At 48.6% G+C, this 18,947-nt stretch overlaps 2 protein-coding genes across 2 annotated transcripts; one reads left to right on the top strand and one right to left on the bottom strand.

Moving 5' to 3' along the window:
• Window positions 1-789: 789 nt before the first annotated feature.
• EDB93DRAFT_1109994 (uncharacterized protein) lies at window positions 790-2,056 on the bottom strand (the record flags this gene model as incomplete). The annotated part of the gene is made up of 10 exons (XM_041448020.1): window positions 790-833; window positions 891-972; window positions 1,023-1,036; window positions 1,200-1,260; window positions 1,297-1,323; window positions 1,388-1,438; window positions 1,503-1,528; window positions 1,624-1,790; window positions 1,821-1,912; window positions 2,000-2,056. 10 exons carry the CDS (start codon window positions 2,054-2,056, stop codon window positions 790-792), a joined length of 621 nt encoding a protein of 206 aa, XP_041300659.1.
• Window positions 2,057-2,386: 330 nt separating this feature from the next.
• On the top strand, window positions 2,387-5,422 carry EDB93DRAFT_1279631 (chromatin remodeling complex protein; the record flags this gene model as incomplete). Its single annotated transcript, XM_041454433.1, is given in 11 exon segments — window positions 2,387-2,516; window positions 2,953-3,065; window positions 3,085-3,191; window positions 3,241-3,370; window positions 3,396-3,465; window positions 3,521-3,803; window positions 3,857-4,187; window positions 4,237-4,443; window positions 4,463-5,080; window positions 5,136-5,249; window positions 5,300-5,422. The coding sequence occupies 11 exon segments, from the start codon at window positions 2,387-2,389 to the stop codon at window positions 5,393-5,395; spliced, it is 2,199 nt and encodes a 732-aa protein (XP_041300660.1). The 3' UTR covers window positions 5,396-5,422.
• Window positions 5,423-18,947: the final 13,525 nt, after the last annotated feature.

An 18,947-nucleotide genomic window follows, 5' to 3' on the forward strand; every position in this document is an offset into this window, starting at 1 on the left:
CAAGCCTGGAAGGCATCACGCGGCGACCGCCGTATTCTCTTCTCCTTCTTTGCCCTTCCGTCAAACCTCAATCCTACACATATCCGGGTAGTGATTCACTACCACGAACCATCCAACTTCATATGCTATGCACATGCACTGTCTTTGCTACGTAGCGATGACAGGCCCAGAGACAGAACTAATTCTTGTTATATGCCCCACCGAAGTCGAGGCGGACCGAATGGCAACATTATTTTCCAAAGATGTCTTTCACGTCCACCTGGATCACGCGCTCACGACCTCAAATAATTTCGGGAAACAAACTGTTTTTCGCGTCCGAATCAATCACTCCTATCACATTATTCCACTGTCTTTGCAAACATGTTGTCGCTGCCACTTGAACATACGACGACGTTCCACTAGTGTGCTTGCCTGACAACGATGAGATCGAATCCTTATTTGAAAGACATTGATGATCAAGAACAACGGTTAACAGACCTTTGGCACGGACATCATCACGTCGAATCTCTGCGATATGGTCGTGATATAACCATCCAGCGCGCAACTATGTACAAACCGAGCATAGCAAAGTGCCCAAATCTAGCAAGGGTCGCTGACGATGGACCTTTCCCTTGCCAAAATTATTCACAGAAAGCGTGAATTGTGATTCGTGCGGTCAATGGTGGCGTGGTTAGTCTGTGAGCAAGCGCTTGGGATCTGAGTCTTGTGCGGATGATGCAGAATCGGAGTGAGAGTAGGACCACGAAAAGGAGAGGAAGACGAGAGGAAAGCCTGAGCGTCCTGAGTATGCTATGGCGCCTCGTCTCGCCTGAAAATGGCTTGAGAGGAGTAATCTGTGATATTCCATGAGAACGGCTAGTGAAACTTGAACAAAGATGGACCACACATACCCATGCATGAGCTAATATGTGCAATGACCGAACACACGAACGCATCGGATGAGATGCTCGTTCGATGAAGTATGTCCTGGGGCTGAATACGAATGGAGTTCATGTTGAATATAGTTTGTCAGATAAACACACCTTATCGTCTATGTCTGACAGTAACATTCATGACGAATTGAACGTTTTTAGCATGATCGTGATTCCTGTGAGTATGATTTTAGTAAGGAGATACGGTTGAGGAGACCGGGACATGCCTCGTAAATCGTGCAACCGTGCTTTTGCTCAGAATTTATACCGGCCCCGCCATTCGCATACCATACGATAAGGTACTAGATACCAGCTTATATCGAGATTCGCAACGAATAAGATCATATAACTGTGTTAACGATCGTCAGGAATATCAATAACTCACTTTGAACGCCGGAGGAGGGCTTTTCATCTATAGAGGGTATGGGGGGGAGTCCGATGCGATGGGTTACGTGCTGACTCATCTAGTCACTTACTGCGTGGGAATGCAAAGCTGCCAAATCGCTGAAGTTATCGGGTGCACCTTCCTGTAGTGAATTCCAACACTGTTATCTCGTTTCATGCGTCCTCGCCTCAGATTCAGTCCCTTACCCAACTCGACCAGCATGAATCCGATGCTTCACATTTTTCACAAAAGCAAACTCATTCAAGTTCGACGGCAACATTGTCCTCGTTATAATGCCCGGCTGCTGTTCATTATCTCGTCTCTCACCTCCTCCCTTCCATTCGTTCGGTAGGTGTCCTTGGACCATGCCGGACGAATCGGCCCTCAATTCGACGAGCCGATTCTTTGCTCGTCTCAGGCCGTCCGCGGCACTGGTGGTCTGTTTCCCTTCTTTTAGGCTGAGCCAGGCGAGCGCATGGTGGGTGCCTTGGACGCTGGATCAAGCAATGGTTTGGTTCATGAACCTGTCTTTGGCCCGATTGCTGGGGTAAGTGACTGTTAAGTTGATAAACTCGTTGACGGTCTGATCGTTGACCCTGGTTTCTTTGCGTGTCCCCTAGTAGTTGAGAGGCCAGCCGTCATACGCTCTGCGAACTGTGCACTGCGATGAGGTGGGACTGCCTGTGCCTCCGCGCCTACTCACCCTCGCATAGACACAAGGTCTAGCACCCAGGACACTCCCAATTTTTTGTAATATCATCAGGACATTCGAACATCTCAGTGGGTCCTTTTCAGCTAGAGGATTGATTACACTCCGGTCGTACCTCGAGATTGTTGTTAGGAAAAAAAACAATTAGGATGAACATTTCGGCGATGTTCACAATGATGTACTAAGGTAGAAATTGACCAACCACAGCAGTCCTTCCCCTACTATATCATAGATATCATGCTCTACCGCGTATTCTTAATAGCAACCAAAAAATTGCGGTCACGACGAATGTGAAATGTAATATGTTGCAGTAGGCAGTTGGTGGGCAGCGCTGAATATCAGTGAATCCACGAGTTCACAATATTAACACAAACTGCAAACATGACGCGTGATGGCAACTCGGCCACACGGTACACCACGGCCTTCCTTATTGGGCTGTTTTTTGCGGATGGGCCCGACAACACTGAAACAGACAAATGGCAGCAGGTCTATAAACAACTTCCCACTTTGAGTGAGCGCTACTCAAACCTCTATCTTCCGCGAGCGCAATCGATCTGTTTTTGTTTTCTTTTTTTTGTCGTGTCAAGTTGAGTTGTCACCAGTAGCTGGGGCTGCGGGTGTGAAAACATGATGTAGCAGGCGCCGAGTGAAGTTCCTTACGAAGGAGGTCTGTTATCTACAGCGAACTGGCGAGATATTTGAAACTTATGAGTTTGTCAAACCTTTTCTTTTTCCAATGTCTCCTACAACCATGTTCTCCCCAGGGCCTACGCTGCGCGGACATCATTTTACAGGGGTGCGAGGTCACAGGAAAGAGCGGCCTTGACTACTTTCAGGCGCTTGAAAGCGAACTGCAGGGGGCACAGACTATGCACTCCAGGTTCCCCGAGCCTCTGAAAGCCGCTTTCCTCAAGGCCATGCCGAGAATCAAGTCTCATCTTGATCAGTGCCATCTCCGCCTCACGGAATTGCTGACGATGACGCAGTTCAAATTCACAAGATTGGTGGAGACTTAAAGATCCCAGCGAAGGAAGGATTGGTCCGTGCTGACCCCCCTTATGTACGCCTACAAGGTGCAGATACTTGAAGAGCAACACGAGAAGAGTCACGAGAAAGGAATGGCTGCATTGAAAGACAAAGTTAAATGGAGCGGTAGCTTTATGGATGTCCAGTGCAGCATCATGAGGTTTGTGGCCCTCGTTAACATGAACAAAACTGACCACGTCTTGTTGTAGCTGCGATCACCTTGCATTCTCAAAATCTATTATTCGTCGCTTTATCCGTGACTGTGTTGATCGTGATGCTGCTGTCGCTTCGCCATGGACGGTAAAACCTGTTATTGCGAAGCACTATGGTGTCGACTCTGTGATGCCAGAGGAAACACGGAAAGATATGGGAGGACAAGGAAGGACCACCAACCAAGAAGCAGAAGAAGATGACTGCTGCTCAGGAGGAAAGAGGTAACATTGCGCTATGTTGGATAATACTTGGTGCTGATTACTGTAACAATGAAAGTCTTGGCTGTTGCAGCTGAAAAGCGTGAGCGCGAAGCTCGTGAAAAGGCAGAGCGTCAACAAAAGGCAAAACAAGAGGCTGAGCGTCTGGCTGCAGAGAAGAAGAAGAAGAAACCCATTCACTACCCTACTGAAGATCTGGATGTTCGGCTTAACGACAAGGAGAAGAAAGTGGGTTTGAAGGTCAAAAAGCCAACACCAAGTAAATTGGGACTTCCGTTTGGCGAGAATCAGGGTACTTTTGAAGCATTTTTAACGGCATGGAATTTCCTGGCCATTTATGGGTAAGTGAACAGTCGCAAATAGTTGCATATGAATATCTAACAGTTTATCGCAGGCAACCACTCCACTTATCAACATTTACAATGTATGAGTTTGAACATGCCTTGCGGCATTCTCTCGTAGACCCGCCTTGCGCACTACTAGGAGAGATTCACTCGACGCTCATTTACAACCTACGCACAGTGCCATTTACTCGGCATAGTGCCGTCCTGTTGTTACTGCGTATCCAAGATACACCAGAAGGGGACTATAGAGTGCTTGGTGTTTCAATCGATGAGTTAGCTGGTGCCATGGCTGACATAGGGAACAACTGGGAATGGATTCCCTTGTGGCACAATGAGATGCGAGACGGGTGGGAGGAGGCTCTTCTAGGATGCCTAAAAGATGTGAAGTGATTTCAGCCTATTATTCATATTCGATGCTCATTTCTGATAGCATGCCACACTCGACAACTTTCCTCGTCTACGAGAAATCTTGACAAGATTATTCTTTGCCCCGGAACTACATGCAGAAGCTTTGTCTTCATCGTCAAGTTCTCGTGTTTCAAGTCCTGCCGCAAACATCTTAAGTGTCCACTCCTCACCCAGTGAGCGTTACTATGTGTTGCGTTCGCTTTGGCGCACAGCGGTATTTCCATTCAACGTCCTTTTTCAGCACTGAGGAAATGAATTCCCTTGCTGGGGAAATGGAGGTGAAGGAGCTTGGGACCAACAGTGTCGTTCCAGACGAAGATACTACGATGCATGAGTCCAGTGATCTTTCGGACGTTCCTTCAGAAGATGGCTCGGAGACCGCATCAACTTCTAGTGCTCGCCAAAAGAGATCAGCGCGTCAGAAAGATCTTCGTCAGAAAGCCCATCCTCAGGCACATGCGAAGCAACGAGAGCTTGCTCGCGCTCAAGCAGCCTCTGCGAAGCAAGCACTTGCAGAACATCGCAGACTCGATGAAGAGGTTAATAAGCTCGAGCGTCAATTAGAGGTGATTGAACGAGAGTTCAGGAAGCTACTTGGTGCGGTGCGAGTCAAACCATTGGGAAAGGACCGGTTCCATAATCAGATTTGGTGGTTCGACGGCATGGGATCTGCTTCTTTGCTGGGTAGTGGAGGCGTCGTCCAGTACGAAGCTGGTCGAATCTTTATACAGGGTCCGAGCGTGATGGACTTGGAGTTGATGTTAAAGAAGGAGGATGATGACTATGAAGCTAAGAGGCTTGAAGAAGAAGGGCCAGAGGGAATGTTGGCTCCATCCGAGTGGGCACAGTATGCTGAGCCCGAGGAGGTATTCTCCTTTAGCTGTCGTTTTGTTGACCATTGTTGACCGTTTGGCTTTGCAGCTTGACGAGTTCCTCGCTTGGCTAAACCATAAGGGTGTTCGGGAACTAGCCCTGAAGAATTCATTCATAAAGTGGTGGAATCATATCGCTCCTGGTATGCGCAAACACTTTTCTGTAAGTAATAGAAATCTCGACAATTGTCGTTGTCTAATCACTAAGAGCAGGATCTCAACACAAGTGCAAAGCTTCCTGAAGCGAGACGCAGCACCCAAACTAAATCTTCTGGTCACAATGTCTCTCGAGAGCCCTACATGATGTGAACAAACCGAAGAGCTGTCAACTCTGTGTAATGTACGTTTTGTAAACATCCTATTCCTGCTAAGGCCACCCTTGGCAGCACTTAAGCGCCCGTCTCACGGTCTATCAGGTGGGGTTTCTATGTTGCAGGGAACCCACCTGTGAGGTATGCCTCTCCACGGAGGCTCCCTGTAATTGCCGCAAGAGGTACATGCCTTTTCCTTTGTGTATTGTCTCCGTGCTCCCAGAGGCTTGCGAGGGTAGGAACCAACCACGCGAGGCCGTGCGCCCTCGCTGTTTAAAATAGTTGATCTATATGTTTTGCAATACATGTTGGAATTTGGTGAACATCAATCCAATTGCGCGAAAGGCAATATATTTGACGTGAAAGGCGGACAGAGACAGTGACTAACAACATGAAGAAAAGCCATGCACGCGAAAGGGATACAAAAACACATTCAAACTACGAAGAAAATACACACCCGTTATCCCTCTCTGTCAGGCCATCTATCCTCGTCATCTCCTAATCTCATAACCACGAATCCCAGGCAAACATGTATTGTACTCGAGAATGTGACTTTGTGAGGCGCGGGGAAGACATCTCAGACAGCGGTAAAGAGACAAAGAGTAAGATAAAAGGCAACACGCGACACCAACACTCGAATCAACAAGATCACGTGCACAGATGCTGATGGTTAGTACATGCCGCGGAAGGGAGGCTCGTGAGGATGTGATGAAGGTTGAAGAGAGGTTTGCAAGGGTCGAAGAGAGGTTTGCGATGGTTGAAGAGAGGTTTGCGAGGGTTGAAGAGAGAGGCTTGCAAGGGTTGAATAGAGGTTTGCGAGGGTTGAATGGAGGCTCGAGAGGCTTACACAGATCACGTCCTTTCCTGTGACGCAAAAAGCTCGTCAATTTCCTCTTCGTCCTTGGTGGTGGCATCATTGGCGGCTTCTTCATCATCAATAGCACCATCCTTGATAGTGCCAACCCCCACTTCATCATTCCTGATGGCGGTAATCTGTGGGATAAGGTCGCTATAGTTGGGTCCAAAGTTTAGTGAGCGTCGCCGTATCGCTTTCAACCTCCAGGAGGGTGGGGCCTGTGGTACCTCTACGAACACGCAAAGTCTCCGCCGCTTAGACGACACAGCACAAGATTTTGGAGGAGAAGTATTGCCCAGATGGCTCAATCCAAGCCTATCAATCTGTCCATCAGCAAACCCTTGTCGACCACGAGTGTGACGAGAATCTGCGGAGGGCGCTTCTCCAATGATGACAGGGACACGTGAAGCCATGAGGTTTTCGAGGGCGTCTGTTGCGACAGTTTTGACGGTGAGGGCATTATTCTTGAGGGCATCTGCAAGGATGTGCCACTCGTGGATAGAGAGGTCGTGTATGCCCTTGCTCTTTGCAAGTGTTGAACGTCTTTCACCGGGCATTAGTATGTTTTCCGGGTAGTTTTCGAGGATATAGCCACGACGGGCTAGGATGGTGGGTAACGTTTTCCAGGGAAAGTTGCCCCCTCGCCCTTCGAGTGATCCTGTAACATATTTAGCTATTCTACCTGTGATCTGATGAGCACACTTACCGAGAAGTCCTGTCAGCCCCCCAATAATGCAAGGTATACCGTCAAGCAGCCTCCATCCATCAGGATCACCAATCCGTCGTCTCTCCAACCACTTGTCCAACACTTCCTGCGCTTGCACCCTGTGCCGTGATGTGATACGTTCGAGAACACAGTCAAGTTGCGTGAAATCCATCAATGCAACAAATATATGGTGAGAGGGAGGAGCGTAGAAGAAAAATATCAATAACTTACACATTGAGATAACTCGGAGGCGTGCCCTCATCAATAATCAATAGAAGTGATAAAGTCGTTGAAGCTGATGGTGTGCCGATGATTGATAGAAGCATTGGCATGCAAAGTGCCATTATATGATATGTGCGCTCTGCACATTTTGAGGTCTTATGGCAATGTGGTATTAGTGTCTCGTATCGTTGGCGAGGTCCATGTGGGAGTCTTGAGTTTGATTCCTCAATAGCGTGTTTTTTTCGTGTCTTAATTGATTTTAATCAGTCAATTTAAAATAACCAAAGATTGGGGACAAAAACTCAGGAGGCAGCATGTAACATTCATCAGGTGCGAGCACGAAAACACCAACACAATATATTCAGGAGGAGGCACTACATCCAATCTGAGGCGAAGCATGAGGTAACAAAATGACAGTCACTACACTAAAAAGGCAAGAGGCACAGACACCAAAATTAAAAGGCGAGAAAGAAAAGTTAGTCAAAAAAACAAGCACAAAAGGTATCAGCGGTGGTCTGGCCATCTACTATTATCTCCATAGTACCTCCTGTCATGACTGCGCACATCTTGATAGTAGGAGTCTGGTGGATGCCTGCAGTCATCATAGTGGTCGTTATATCCATCAGCAGGTGAGTTGTAACGAGAAAGATAACCTGGATGGTTGTATCCCATAGGTGCACGACCATACCGAGCTTCTTTGGGATTACGGGTGCATGGAAGGCCATGGGGATTGAGGACACCAGTAGGATGAGGGTGGATGTGAGGGGGACCATTCCGATCATAGGGTGTGTCGTGCGCATCATGATAGTGAGCAACATCGTGTGGGTAGGAGGGTCCCTCATGAGGGTGCATAGAGGGATCATGCGGGTGCACAGAGGGATCACGCGGGTGCACGGAGGGATCACGCGGGTGCACAGAGGGATCACGAGAGTGCACAGAGGGATCACAAGAGTGCACGGAGGGATCACGATGAAGCAGAGGCTCTCGCAATGGCACAGATGGCTCGCGAGGATGACTGGGAAGCTCGTGCATGTCACAGTGTAAAGGAGCCTCATGTAGGATGGGACCCTCGCGTGGGATGAGAACATTGTGTGGAAGCAGTGGAGAACGTGCAGCATCACGATCAACACAGTCACGGATAAAGCGACGAATAATAGATTTTGAGAATGCAAGGTGATCGCAGCTACAACAAGACGTGGTCAGTTTTGTTCATGTTAACGAGGGCCACAAACCTCATGATGCTGCACTGGACATCCATAAAGCTACCGCTCCATTTAACTTTGTCTTTCAATGCAGCCATTCCTTTCTCGTGACTCTTCTCGTGTTGCTCTTCAAGTATCTGCACCTTGTAGGCGTACATAAGGGGGGTCAGCACGGACCAATCCTTCCTTCGCTGGGATCTTTAAGTCTCCACCAATCTTGTGAATTTGAACTGCGTCATCGTCAGCAATTCCGTGAGGCGGAGATGGCACTGATCAAGATGAGACTTGATTCTCGGCATGGCCTTGAGGAAAGCGGCTTTCAGAGGCTCGGGGAACCTGGAGTGCATAGTCTGTGCCCCCTGCAGTTCGCTTTCAAGCGCCTGAAAGTAGTCAAGGCCGCTCTTTCCTGTGACCTCGCACCCCTGTAAAATGATGTCCGCGCAGCGTAGGCCCTGGGGAGAACATGGTTGTAGGAGACATTGGAAAAAGAAAAGGTTTGACAAACTCATAAGTTTCAAATATCTCGCCAGTTCGCTGTAGATAACAGACCTCCTTTGTAAGGAACTTCACTCGGCGCCTGCTACATCATGTTTTCACACCCGCAGCCCCAGCTACTGGTGACAACTCAACTTGACACGACAAAAAAAAGAAAACAAAAACAGATCGATTGCGCTCGCGGAAGATAGAGGTTTGAGTAGCGCTCACTCAAAGTGGGAAGTTGTTTATAGACCTGCTGCCATTTGTCTGTTTCAGTGTTGTCGGGCCCATCCGCAAAAAACAGCCCAATAAGGAAGGCCGTGGTGTACCGTGTGGCCGAGTTGCCATCACGCGTCATGTTTGCAGTTTGTGTTAATATTGTGAACTCGTGGATTCACTGATATTCAGCGCTGCCCACCAACTGCCTACTGCAACATATTACATTTCACATTCGTCGTGACCGCAATTTTTTGGTTGCTATTAAGAATACGCGGTAGAGCATGATATCTATGATATAGTAGGGGAAGGACTGCTGTGGTTGGTCAATTTCTACCTTAGTACATCATTGTGAACATCGCCGAAATGTTCATCCTAATTGTTTTTTTTCCTAACAACAATCTCGAGGTACGACCGGAGTGTAATCAATCCTCTAGCTGAAAAGGACCCACTGAGATGTTCGAATGTCCTGATGATATTACAAAAAATTGGGAGTGTCCTGGGTGCTAGACCTTGTGTCTATGCGAGGGTGAGTAGGCGCGGAGGCACAGGCAGTCCCACCTCATCGCAGTGCACAGTTCGCAGAGCGTATGACGGCTGGCCTCTCAACTACTAGGGGACACGCAAAGAAACCAGGGTCAACGATCAGACCGTCAACGAGTTTATCAACTTAACAGTCACTTACCCCAGCAATCGGGCCAAAGACAGGTTCATGAACCAAACCATTGCTTGATCCAGCGTCCAAGGCACCCACCATGCGCTCGCCTGGCTCAGCCTAAAAGAAGGGAAACAGACCACCAGTGCCGCGGACGGCCTGAGACGAGCAAAGAATCGGCTCGTCGAATTGAGGGCCGATTCGTCCGGCATGGTCCAAGGACACCTACCGAACGAATGGAAGGGAGGAGGTGAGAGACGAGATAATGAACAGCAGCCGGGCATTATAACGAGGACAATGTTGCCGTCGAACTTGAATGAGTTTGCTTTTGTGAAAAATGTGAAGCATCGGATTCATGCTGGTCGAGTTGGGTAAGGGACTGAATCTGAGGCGAGGACGCATGAAACGAGATAACAGTGTTGGAATTCACTACAGGAAGGTGCACCCGATAACTTCAGCGATTTGGCAGCTTTGCATTCCCACGCAGTAAGTGACTAGATGAGTCAGCACGTAACCCATCGCATCGGACTCCCCCCCATACCCTCTATAGATGAAAAGCCCTCCTCCGGCGTTCAAAGTGAGTTATTGATATTCCTGACGATCGTTAACACAGTTATATGATCTTATTCGTTGCGAATCTCGATATAAGCTGGTATCTAGTACCTTATCGTATGGTATGCGAATGGCGGGGCCGGTATAAATTCTGAGCAAAAGCACGGTTGCACGATTTACGAGGCATGTCCCGGTCTCCTCAACCGTATCTCCTTACTAAAATCATACTCACAGGAATCACGATCATGCTAAAAACGTTCAATTCGTCATGAATGTTACTGTCAGACATAGACGATAAGGTGTGTTTATCTGACAAACTATATTCAACATGAACTCCATTCGTATTCAGCCCCAGGACATACTTCATCGAACGAGCATCTCATCCGATGCGTTCGTGTGTTCGGTCATTGCACATATTAGCTCATGCATGGGTATGTGTGGTCCATCTTTGTTCAAGTTTCACTAGCCGTTCTCATGGAATATCACAGATTACTCCTCTCAAGCCATTTTCAGGCGAGACGAGGCGCCATAGCATACTCAGGACGCTCAGGCTTTCCTCTCGTCTTCCTCTCCTTTTCGTGGTCCTACTCTCACTCCGATTCTGCATCATCCGCACAAGACTCAGATCCCAAGCGCTTGCTCACAGACTAACCACGCCACCATTGACCGCACGAATCACAATTCACGCTTTCTGTGAATAATTTTGGCAAGGGAAAGGTCCATCGTCAGCGACCCTTGCTAGATTTGGGCACTTTGCTATGCTCGGTTTGTACATAGTTGCGCGCTGGATGGTTATATCACGACCATATCGCAGAGATTCGACGTGATGATGCCCGTGCCAAAGGTCTGTTAACCGTTGTTCTTGATCATCATTCTTTGAAATAATTTTTCCAGCTATAGATGAACCTGCACTACTGAACTTATGTTCAGAGACGTCTTATCATGTTCTTCACCTCCATTCTCTTCACCAGGCCTCTTAGATCGTTCTCTATCACCACCCTCGCCTGGCCCACACGAGTACCTTGGCTGTCCTCTTGCTGGAAGGAAACATTCAAACTTCTTCTACCGCATGGGTACGTCGCGCGCATCACACCGTATCATTGGGTATGAACTGAACGTTGTGCGATAAAAATTTAAAGACGCCGAGGTGAACCGAAGGGAATGCCGTGCTGGTGCCCAATAAAGCTGTTAGATTAGCACAATGCCACCCATGCCTTTTCCCGGATATGATCGCAGTGATGTGCCGGAATTATATATGGAAACCCAGAAGAACGTAAACATTCTCAGCCGTAATTTAGGCGATACGTAAGCGCCAGGCTTGTTTCCGAAGACGCGACACTCAGTTTTCTTTTCTGCCAGTGACCTACCTTCAGAAAATGGTGGGGAGAAACGATTATTGTGACATCTGCTGCATAGATGTTAAAAGTGCGGATGACCATCGTCTGCAGTTCCATTCATCCTATTGCCGGTTTAGATTCGTCGAGCATCCCGAAGTACCTGTCGTCGTTGCCCGCCGGGCTGATGGCACATTCCAGTGCCCAGCGTGTCTCCAAACATTCACGATGTATAAGAGTATGCACAATCATGGATCGAGAGTAAGGGGTCCAATACACAAAGCTTCGGTGGCCAAATGGGTGAAAGCACGGGTGAGTACATTCCAGCCGTCTGGGTTATAAGCGATCTAAATTTTAGACGCAGCCGATTAAACACGAGAGTGAGATCTCGAGGATAAATGTGAAGAGAGAGCGAGGAAGACGAAGAAGAGATGAGAAGGATGCACGAAGAGGACAACATTGACGAGTCGTTGTTAGCACCTGCAGATGAAGACTACGATATAGCTCCGTCATCACCTCTAGGAAATCCATATACTCAGCTTACCTTTCCTGAATCCTCTCCCCTGCCATCACCACTTACTCGGCATCATTCCAACAGTTTGATCATGCCACCGAGCAGGCTCGGGCTGATTGGGATCTGCAACTCTCGCATCGGCAGCCATCATCGACGGCAGCCTCTGCACAGCGTGTGGTGAGGAGTTCGACCGAAGATGATAGCTTTGAGGTCACTGCGCCACCTCCATCTCAATTCACAAAAGTCGATCCTAACGCTAAGCCAGCACCAGCAAGGACCAAGCCCGTGCTGAGTCAGTATTATTTATATTTCTTCCTGCGTTTGAGATACTAATTAATCCTTCACACAGATCCAGCTGACATTCAAGTCTTTGGTCCGCAGCCCGCTGATGGCAGGGGAATCTTTGCTATTCCCTATGGTCATCCGTCCATCTTTACGTCTGCATTTCTGAACATGACTGCCTGCGTCATATATAAACCCCTTGGACTACTTATATGCATAATTTGTGAGATTGGCATCGCTACCAAGTGTCTCTCTGCCCACAGACAGAAGCATCACGATGTGCCTGCCCTTACCGCTGAACAGATCTCGGTCTTGGAGGCCTACAAACTTCACGAGTCGGATAGCTTCGAGGACTGGGACAACTCCAGCCCCGTTGTTCCCGGTATTCCATACCAAGAAGGATATATGTGCACGTTTCAGGGCTGCTGCTTCGCCACTATCTCAAAGCAGCGCATCCAAGTCCATGACAGGGACTTCCATAACACCCGCAACAATTGGAAGAGCTGCACTGTGCAGGCTTTCTATGCCAGCATGCAAAGGAAGTACCCAGTAGTCGTCCCTCACTCCCCTTCTGCTCTACATGTAGCTCCGCCAGGGTCTCAAGACTTACTCGCCCAGGTAGAATCATTCTACGAGCAGCACCGCGCTCTGCACAAGGGACGCCTAGGACCGCCTATGGACAGAGCCCACCTGAACCCTTTTCTGGCCAAGTATAATTGGCTAGAGGTGATCAAGGACGAGTCGCCGTCTGATATCATCGACTGGGTAAAGATGCCCGAGAAAGATGAAATCGAGTTAAGCGGCATCTTGCCGTGTTTTCAACGTTATTTTGACGAGATCATCAAGCTGCTAACCGACGAGAATGCATTTCGAAAGACTCGTATACTACGGGCGGTCAACACCACGAAATCCATGTGCGTTTTTCTCTCTCATCTAATCATCCTTGACTGACGGCGCCATGTTCTAGCCATGAACTCAATAATCGACCCTTCAAAGCACCACTTCGAAAGCAAACGGTCCAGCGCTACGTGCGAACGTTTGCAAAGCTGATCGCATTTGTGTCTCGAGCACGGGACGGTCGGCTCGAACGTACCAGCAATTCTACGGCTCGAAAAGTGGCTTTGGGGAGCAAGATACAGCGCTGTGCCGAGCAGCTTCTTACTGACATGGATCAATGCCAGGCCGCTCATTCAGCTGCCCATAACCTAATAATGGCACTTTTGACAACCCAATATCCGCCCTCAACGCCCTTGGATTGTCCAGGCAGGCTCTTTCTCATCTTCAGCTGCGTCAAGCTGTCCGGTCAAATACTGGATCCTATCCACATAAACCCATTTTTGAGCGAGTTGAGATGGTGTTTGAGAGCCGCAGGTTTCTATCAAATTTGTCTGTTGTTCCAAAATGCTCCCGCTTTTGTTGTGGAAAACAATCCGCAGGCGTAAGTGTTACCTCTCTCTTGTCTTCGACTGCTGGCTGACTTCATTCGACGAACAGTTTGATTGAAGAAGTTCACAGGTGGCTGCGAGAAGATTGTCTGAATTTTTTCGGCGACCTGCTGGAGATAGGACATTTTCTCTCGTTTGTTACGGCCAACACGTCCCTGCTTCCCCGAATGATGTGGGCAGATCTTGAAGGCTCTGCTCTCAGTTTTGATGGTCGACTTATTCCCATCGCCAACTTCGTAAACCTGTACCGCAACCTCATGGAGGAGACAAAGGTTCAGCTGTATGAAGTTGTTCTCCTCGGCGCTTCTTTACCAAACATTGAGCAGGAGCACATTCATGACGATTTGAGCAACCTTGAACCGGGCTACTCGTTCCTATCCGACAGAAGGAACCAGTTTTGTGTACATGGATCAGCGTTGATGAAAGAGATGACGTCGACGTTCTCGGGGCGTTTTGTCGTGTCTCACAATTCTAGTGGTGTGGTGTGGAACCTTGGCCAAATCAGGCGCTGGATAGGGGATTGCGAGGACTTTCTTCAGAAGGTTTTTCTTCTCTATCATTTGGGTTCTGGACAGCCTGCTCGAGGCACTGAGCTGGCCGTCATGGCCTGGCAAAACACCAACCTTCACCCTAGAAACGTCTACTGGTTTTCTGGCCATTTGAACTTCGTATCACGCTATAACAAGACTCAGACCAACCAGGAGAAGGAGCGGGTCATTTCGCGGAGCATGCCTCCGGAAGCTGCTCGGTTGATGATAGCGTACCTCACGTTCGTCCCAAAGGTTCTGACCACTTTTGTCGCATTTCCAAACCGTGGCTGACTCTTGTCTTCAAGACTTTAGCCATGCTCGCTCTTTATCTCAGCCTGGACGGGGAAGACTTCCAGTTTTCTGCTGGATATGAAGATCATCTATTCAACGGGCTGCATGGGCCATGGGATTCGGACGATTTCTCTGACATCCTTATCGCCCATACCGGTAGACCTGTATCCGAGGGTGGATTGGGTCATCCCATGGGCCTGGCCGATATCCGCCATCTTCTCATTGGCGTTATGCGCAAGAACTGCAAACGCCTTGTAGCTGATTTGGATTTGGAATATTATTTTGACGAACAGAGTGGACACCAGGGAAGTGTTGCAAGGGGCTATGCGGTTGACCACGCATATGTACAATCCGTCTCAAGCGAGCACCTGCAAAAGTTTGTGGCCCTTAGCTGCGCTCATCACGCCCTTCTCTTCCCTCCAGCCACTCCCTGCCCCCCTGCAAAGCACCTCTTCGCAGCAACTGGTGCTTTCCACTGGTACTGACGTCCACATGCAATCAGAATTAGCTATCATGCCTCTGCTATCTACCCTAACACCCTTGGTGGTGAGCTCGATATCCGACGCTTTTGCGGCATATGCCTTTCGTCAAACATCTCAGTCAGTCCAAGAGTTTAGCCCAAGTTTCCCTTATTACATCAACCCTTTGCGCTTTCAAGAACTTCGATCTCTCATGGGTCGTAACGCAACCTTTAGATCCATAGAACAGGCCCGCGCTTCAGAAGCTGTCAGCGCAAGGGTCAAGGACCTGGTCATTGTCCTCGGTACTGGGGAGGGAAAGACCCTTCTTTACATGATGCCTGCGGTCAGCATTCTGGAAAAACACTGTGCAACAGTTGTGATTGTCCCTCTCAAGGCCTTATTGGATGAGCTTCGCGCTCGCTTTGAGGCGAAAGGCTTGGCAACCATCACCTGGAGCCCTGGAATGAGGACCTACGACGCTAGGACCATCTTTGTTTCCGTGGAGCAGCTAGAGTCTCCGTCGTTTTTCGATTATCTCAGAGAAGGAGTTCAGCAGGGCGCTCTTTCCCGCATCGTCGTAGATGAGTCTCATTACGCCTTAACCTCCAAGCATTATCGTCCATGTCTGCGTCTTATTCCACACCTTCGTCAACTTCCTCTACCAATTGTTGCATGTACTGCAACGCTACCTCCCGCCACTATCACTCGATTCTTGGAGCATTTTCAAATGCTCTCCGGTGCCACCGAGATTATCCGCGGCGATACCACCAGGAAGGAAATTTCGTTCAATGCCTTCACCATTGTCGACGGTCAGCTTTCCATTCCTTCGTCGCTACGCTTTCGAGATGCACAGAAGCGAGAGCAAAATTATCTCGTATGGCTTGCGGGCCTGCTCCTCAATTTACCAGCAACGGATAAGATACTTGTGTTCTGTCAAACGAAGGCAACCGCTGAGGCAATGGCCAAGGCCTCAGACACTAAATTTTACCATTCAGAGTTACCCGACGACGTGAAAAAGACAACCTTGGACAGCTTTAGAGCCGGTGCTGGCTCATTCCGTGTGCTCTACACTACGTCTGCACTCTCAGCTGGTTTGGATATCCGAGACATTCGAGTGGTCATTCACCTGCGCAAGCCAAACAGCATGCTGGACTACGGACAAGAATTTGGTCGTGGATGCCGGGACGGAAGACCAGGATGGGCATTCATAATTTATGACCCTAAGCACAAGCCTTTTACTTTACAGACAGGTCAAGATGATACCGGGGTATCGGAGATAGCCTCATGGCTCTCCACGCCGGTGTGTAGGAGATTGGGCTTATCGTTATTCTTTGATGGCAGGGCTTCAAACTGTCTTCAAATGGTGACGGTGCAGCTTTGCGATATCTGTCAGATAACTGTCGCCAAGGTATTATCCATGCTCTCGCAACACTTTAGATTTCCTGACGCCTACATTGCAGAGTATTCATGACCCATCGCTGGCTATGCTTCTAGCACCAGAGTGCACGTCGCTCCCTCAATCCCAGCTCTCGCTGCACCCTCAGCCTGAGCTTTCTGTATCCCATCGACTCCCGTTCGCTGCGCCCCTCTGCCCCCACTGGCAGCACCCACTCTGTGCCTTGAGCTCCCTCAGTTTCTTACGCCCCCCCAGTATACTGCCCCTCCTATACTCCTTACAGTGCCCCCTCAGCAACCCATCCAACCGCTCGGCCCTAACTCCAGTGCCCCTTCTACAACGCTTCAGGCCATCGTATCCAGTTTTCTGCCGACCAGATGCAACACATGAAGCAGCAGATGTTTTCATTCAAGAATGTTTTTTCTCCCGGGCTGCGGTGCGCAGTCTGCTGGGTTGTCGGTGCACCATGTCATCACACACAGGCAGATTGTGCTCGCTTTCAGCAACTTACCGACGTTCGCTATCGAGGATGGAAAGCCGACTTGCAACTTCCAAAATTTCATTGTTTCAAGTGTTGCCTTCCTCAAGTAAGTACCGTTTTCGCTGGTTGTCAGGGAAATGTTGGTGTTGACCATCCGAAAGAAAGGGTCTTTACATCCCAACAATTCTGCAGGGAGGCCCTGCGTCTTGGCAGATTTTATCCGGACTATCGGTTGGACCTGCTGGACCGATCCCGATCTAAGACAATCACTGCTCATCAGATTTCCGGCCTTGAAAGACCAGAGTGATTTGGATTTCGCTATATGGTCCACGACGGTGAACAAACAGCACGACACTATGCAGCTCATGGACATTGTTGTTTGGACTGCTACTGTAAGGCCACTTCCTCAGATGTGATGTACAGGTGCCGGGTAATGTAGCCTGTCGGAGTATCAGGGAGTATCCCGCCGCTACAAGTCCAGCTGAGCGGACGCGTTTTTCCTCTTGATTCATTTTCGATCTAACGACAACGAGTTCGGCACATCCTCACTCGCACCTTTCAATATTCTTTGCTCCCACCCACCACTCTCCTCTGTCATGCACCGTGTGTCTCTTCATTTAATTTCATTATTGACGTAGCATAAATCGAATGAAAGTAGTATTTGCCTTCAACTGACGTTCCTCCATCGCTTGTAAGCAGGTTTGCTGCCCCTTACAAATAAATGTGTGATAAGACACTGGTGGTTTCAGAGTTTTGCCTCCATGAGGAAAACCCTCCCGCACAAACTTAGAGCTATTTAGATAAATTTTTGATAATCGTCAAAATTAAGACTAATTAGCTCTAGGAACTGCTATCCTGTAATGCTCGCTAAAAGCCATCATCGCTTCAGGTGATGATGGCAACCAATATTCACCGTTGTCTTTTCTTCCTACTTAGTTCATTCCTTCTTCTCCATACAATGAAATTCCATTTCTGACAGTATTTGGGTAGCTACCTACCTACTGGTAGGACATTTGATCTTTCCCCCACCAAATAGACTTAGTTCGGGCACTCATACCACATCAGCAGAATATTCAAGTCCCTTTTTGCACTTAAATGTCTGATTTGTATTACTGATCTCGCTGAGTAGAAAAAGGAAAGCTCTGATGTCACTTATTTTACTGGTACCCACTTTTTTGATTCAAACAAATGTTGCTATTAAATATAGGGAACTGCGCGGGTATGGGTAACCTGCACGGGTCACAGGTAGGGGTACCGCTGGGGTACGGGTACGGGTCTGAGGTCATGATACCCCTACCCCTACCCGTACCCGCGCTGCAGGTATCAGTCACAATGGGCGCCAAACGGATGCCAAACAGGTGCTAGTAAAATTCAACTACATAAATACGAAACTATACAGCTGCCAACTGTCAAACTCTAAAGACAAATATAAAATCATACCACGCCACCCGTGAACCTTCGTCACCCACTAGTGCTGCCCATCATGCAGCTCAACTTTGCAGCCACAGCGAAACACATCATCAAAATGACTGGAAAGGCGAGAGCTGCTCTAGAAGAAAAGAATTTAAAAATGTCATCAAAGAAGTGGAAAAACGATGCTGGTGGAGATAGCGTGAACACACACCTTAAGAAGGCAAAAAATAACCTGCAGGCTGGTAATACTCCCACCAGCAGTGTAGGGTCTGCAGATGAAGATGAGCTGGTCAAAAAAAATAGCTCACAGCTTCACAGACAGTGTCCATGTCTCCATGTCCAGACTCAGTCTCGAGTCGGCATGCCCTGGTGCACACCGAGGAGGAAGAGAACGCAATGAATGAAGACAAAACTGAGACCGGTAGCACTGTATCACAGGCTGAGGTGGAAGCCGACGAGACTGCGGAAGATGAGCTTGGTATGTGCAGAAGCCTTGATGTGAACATTACATTAATTA

Source organism: Suillus bovinus, assembly GCF_016758785.1.
Source record: "Suillus bovinus strain UH-Sbo-P2 chromosome Unknown EDB93scaffold_242, whole genome shotgun sequence".
NCBI lineage: Eukaryota > Fungi > Basidiomycota > Agaricomycetes > Boletales > Suillaceae > Suillus > Suillus bovinus.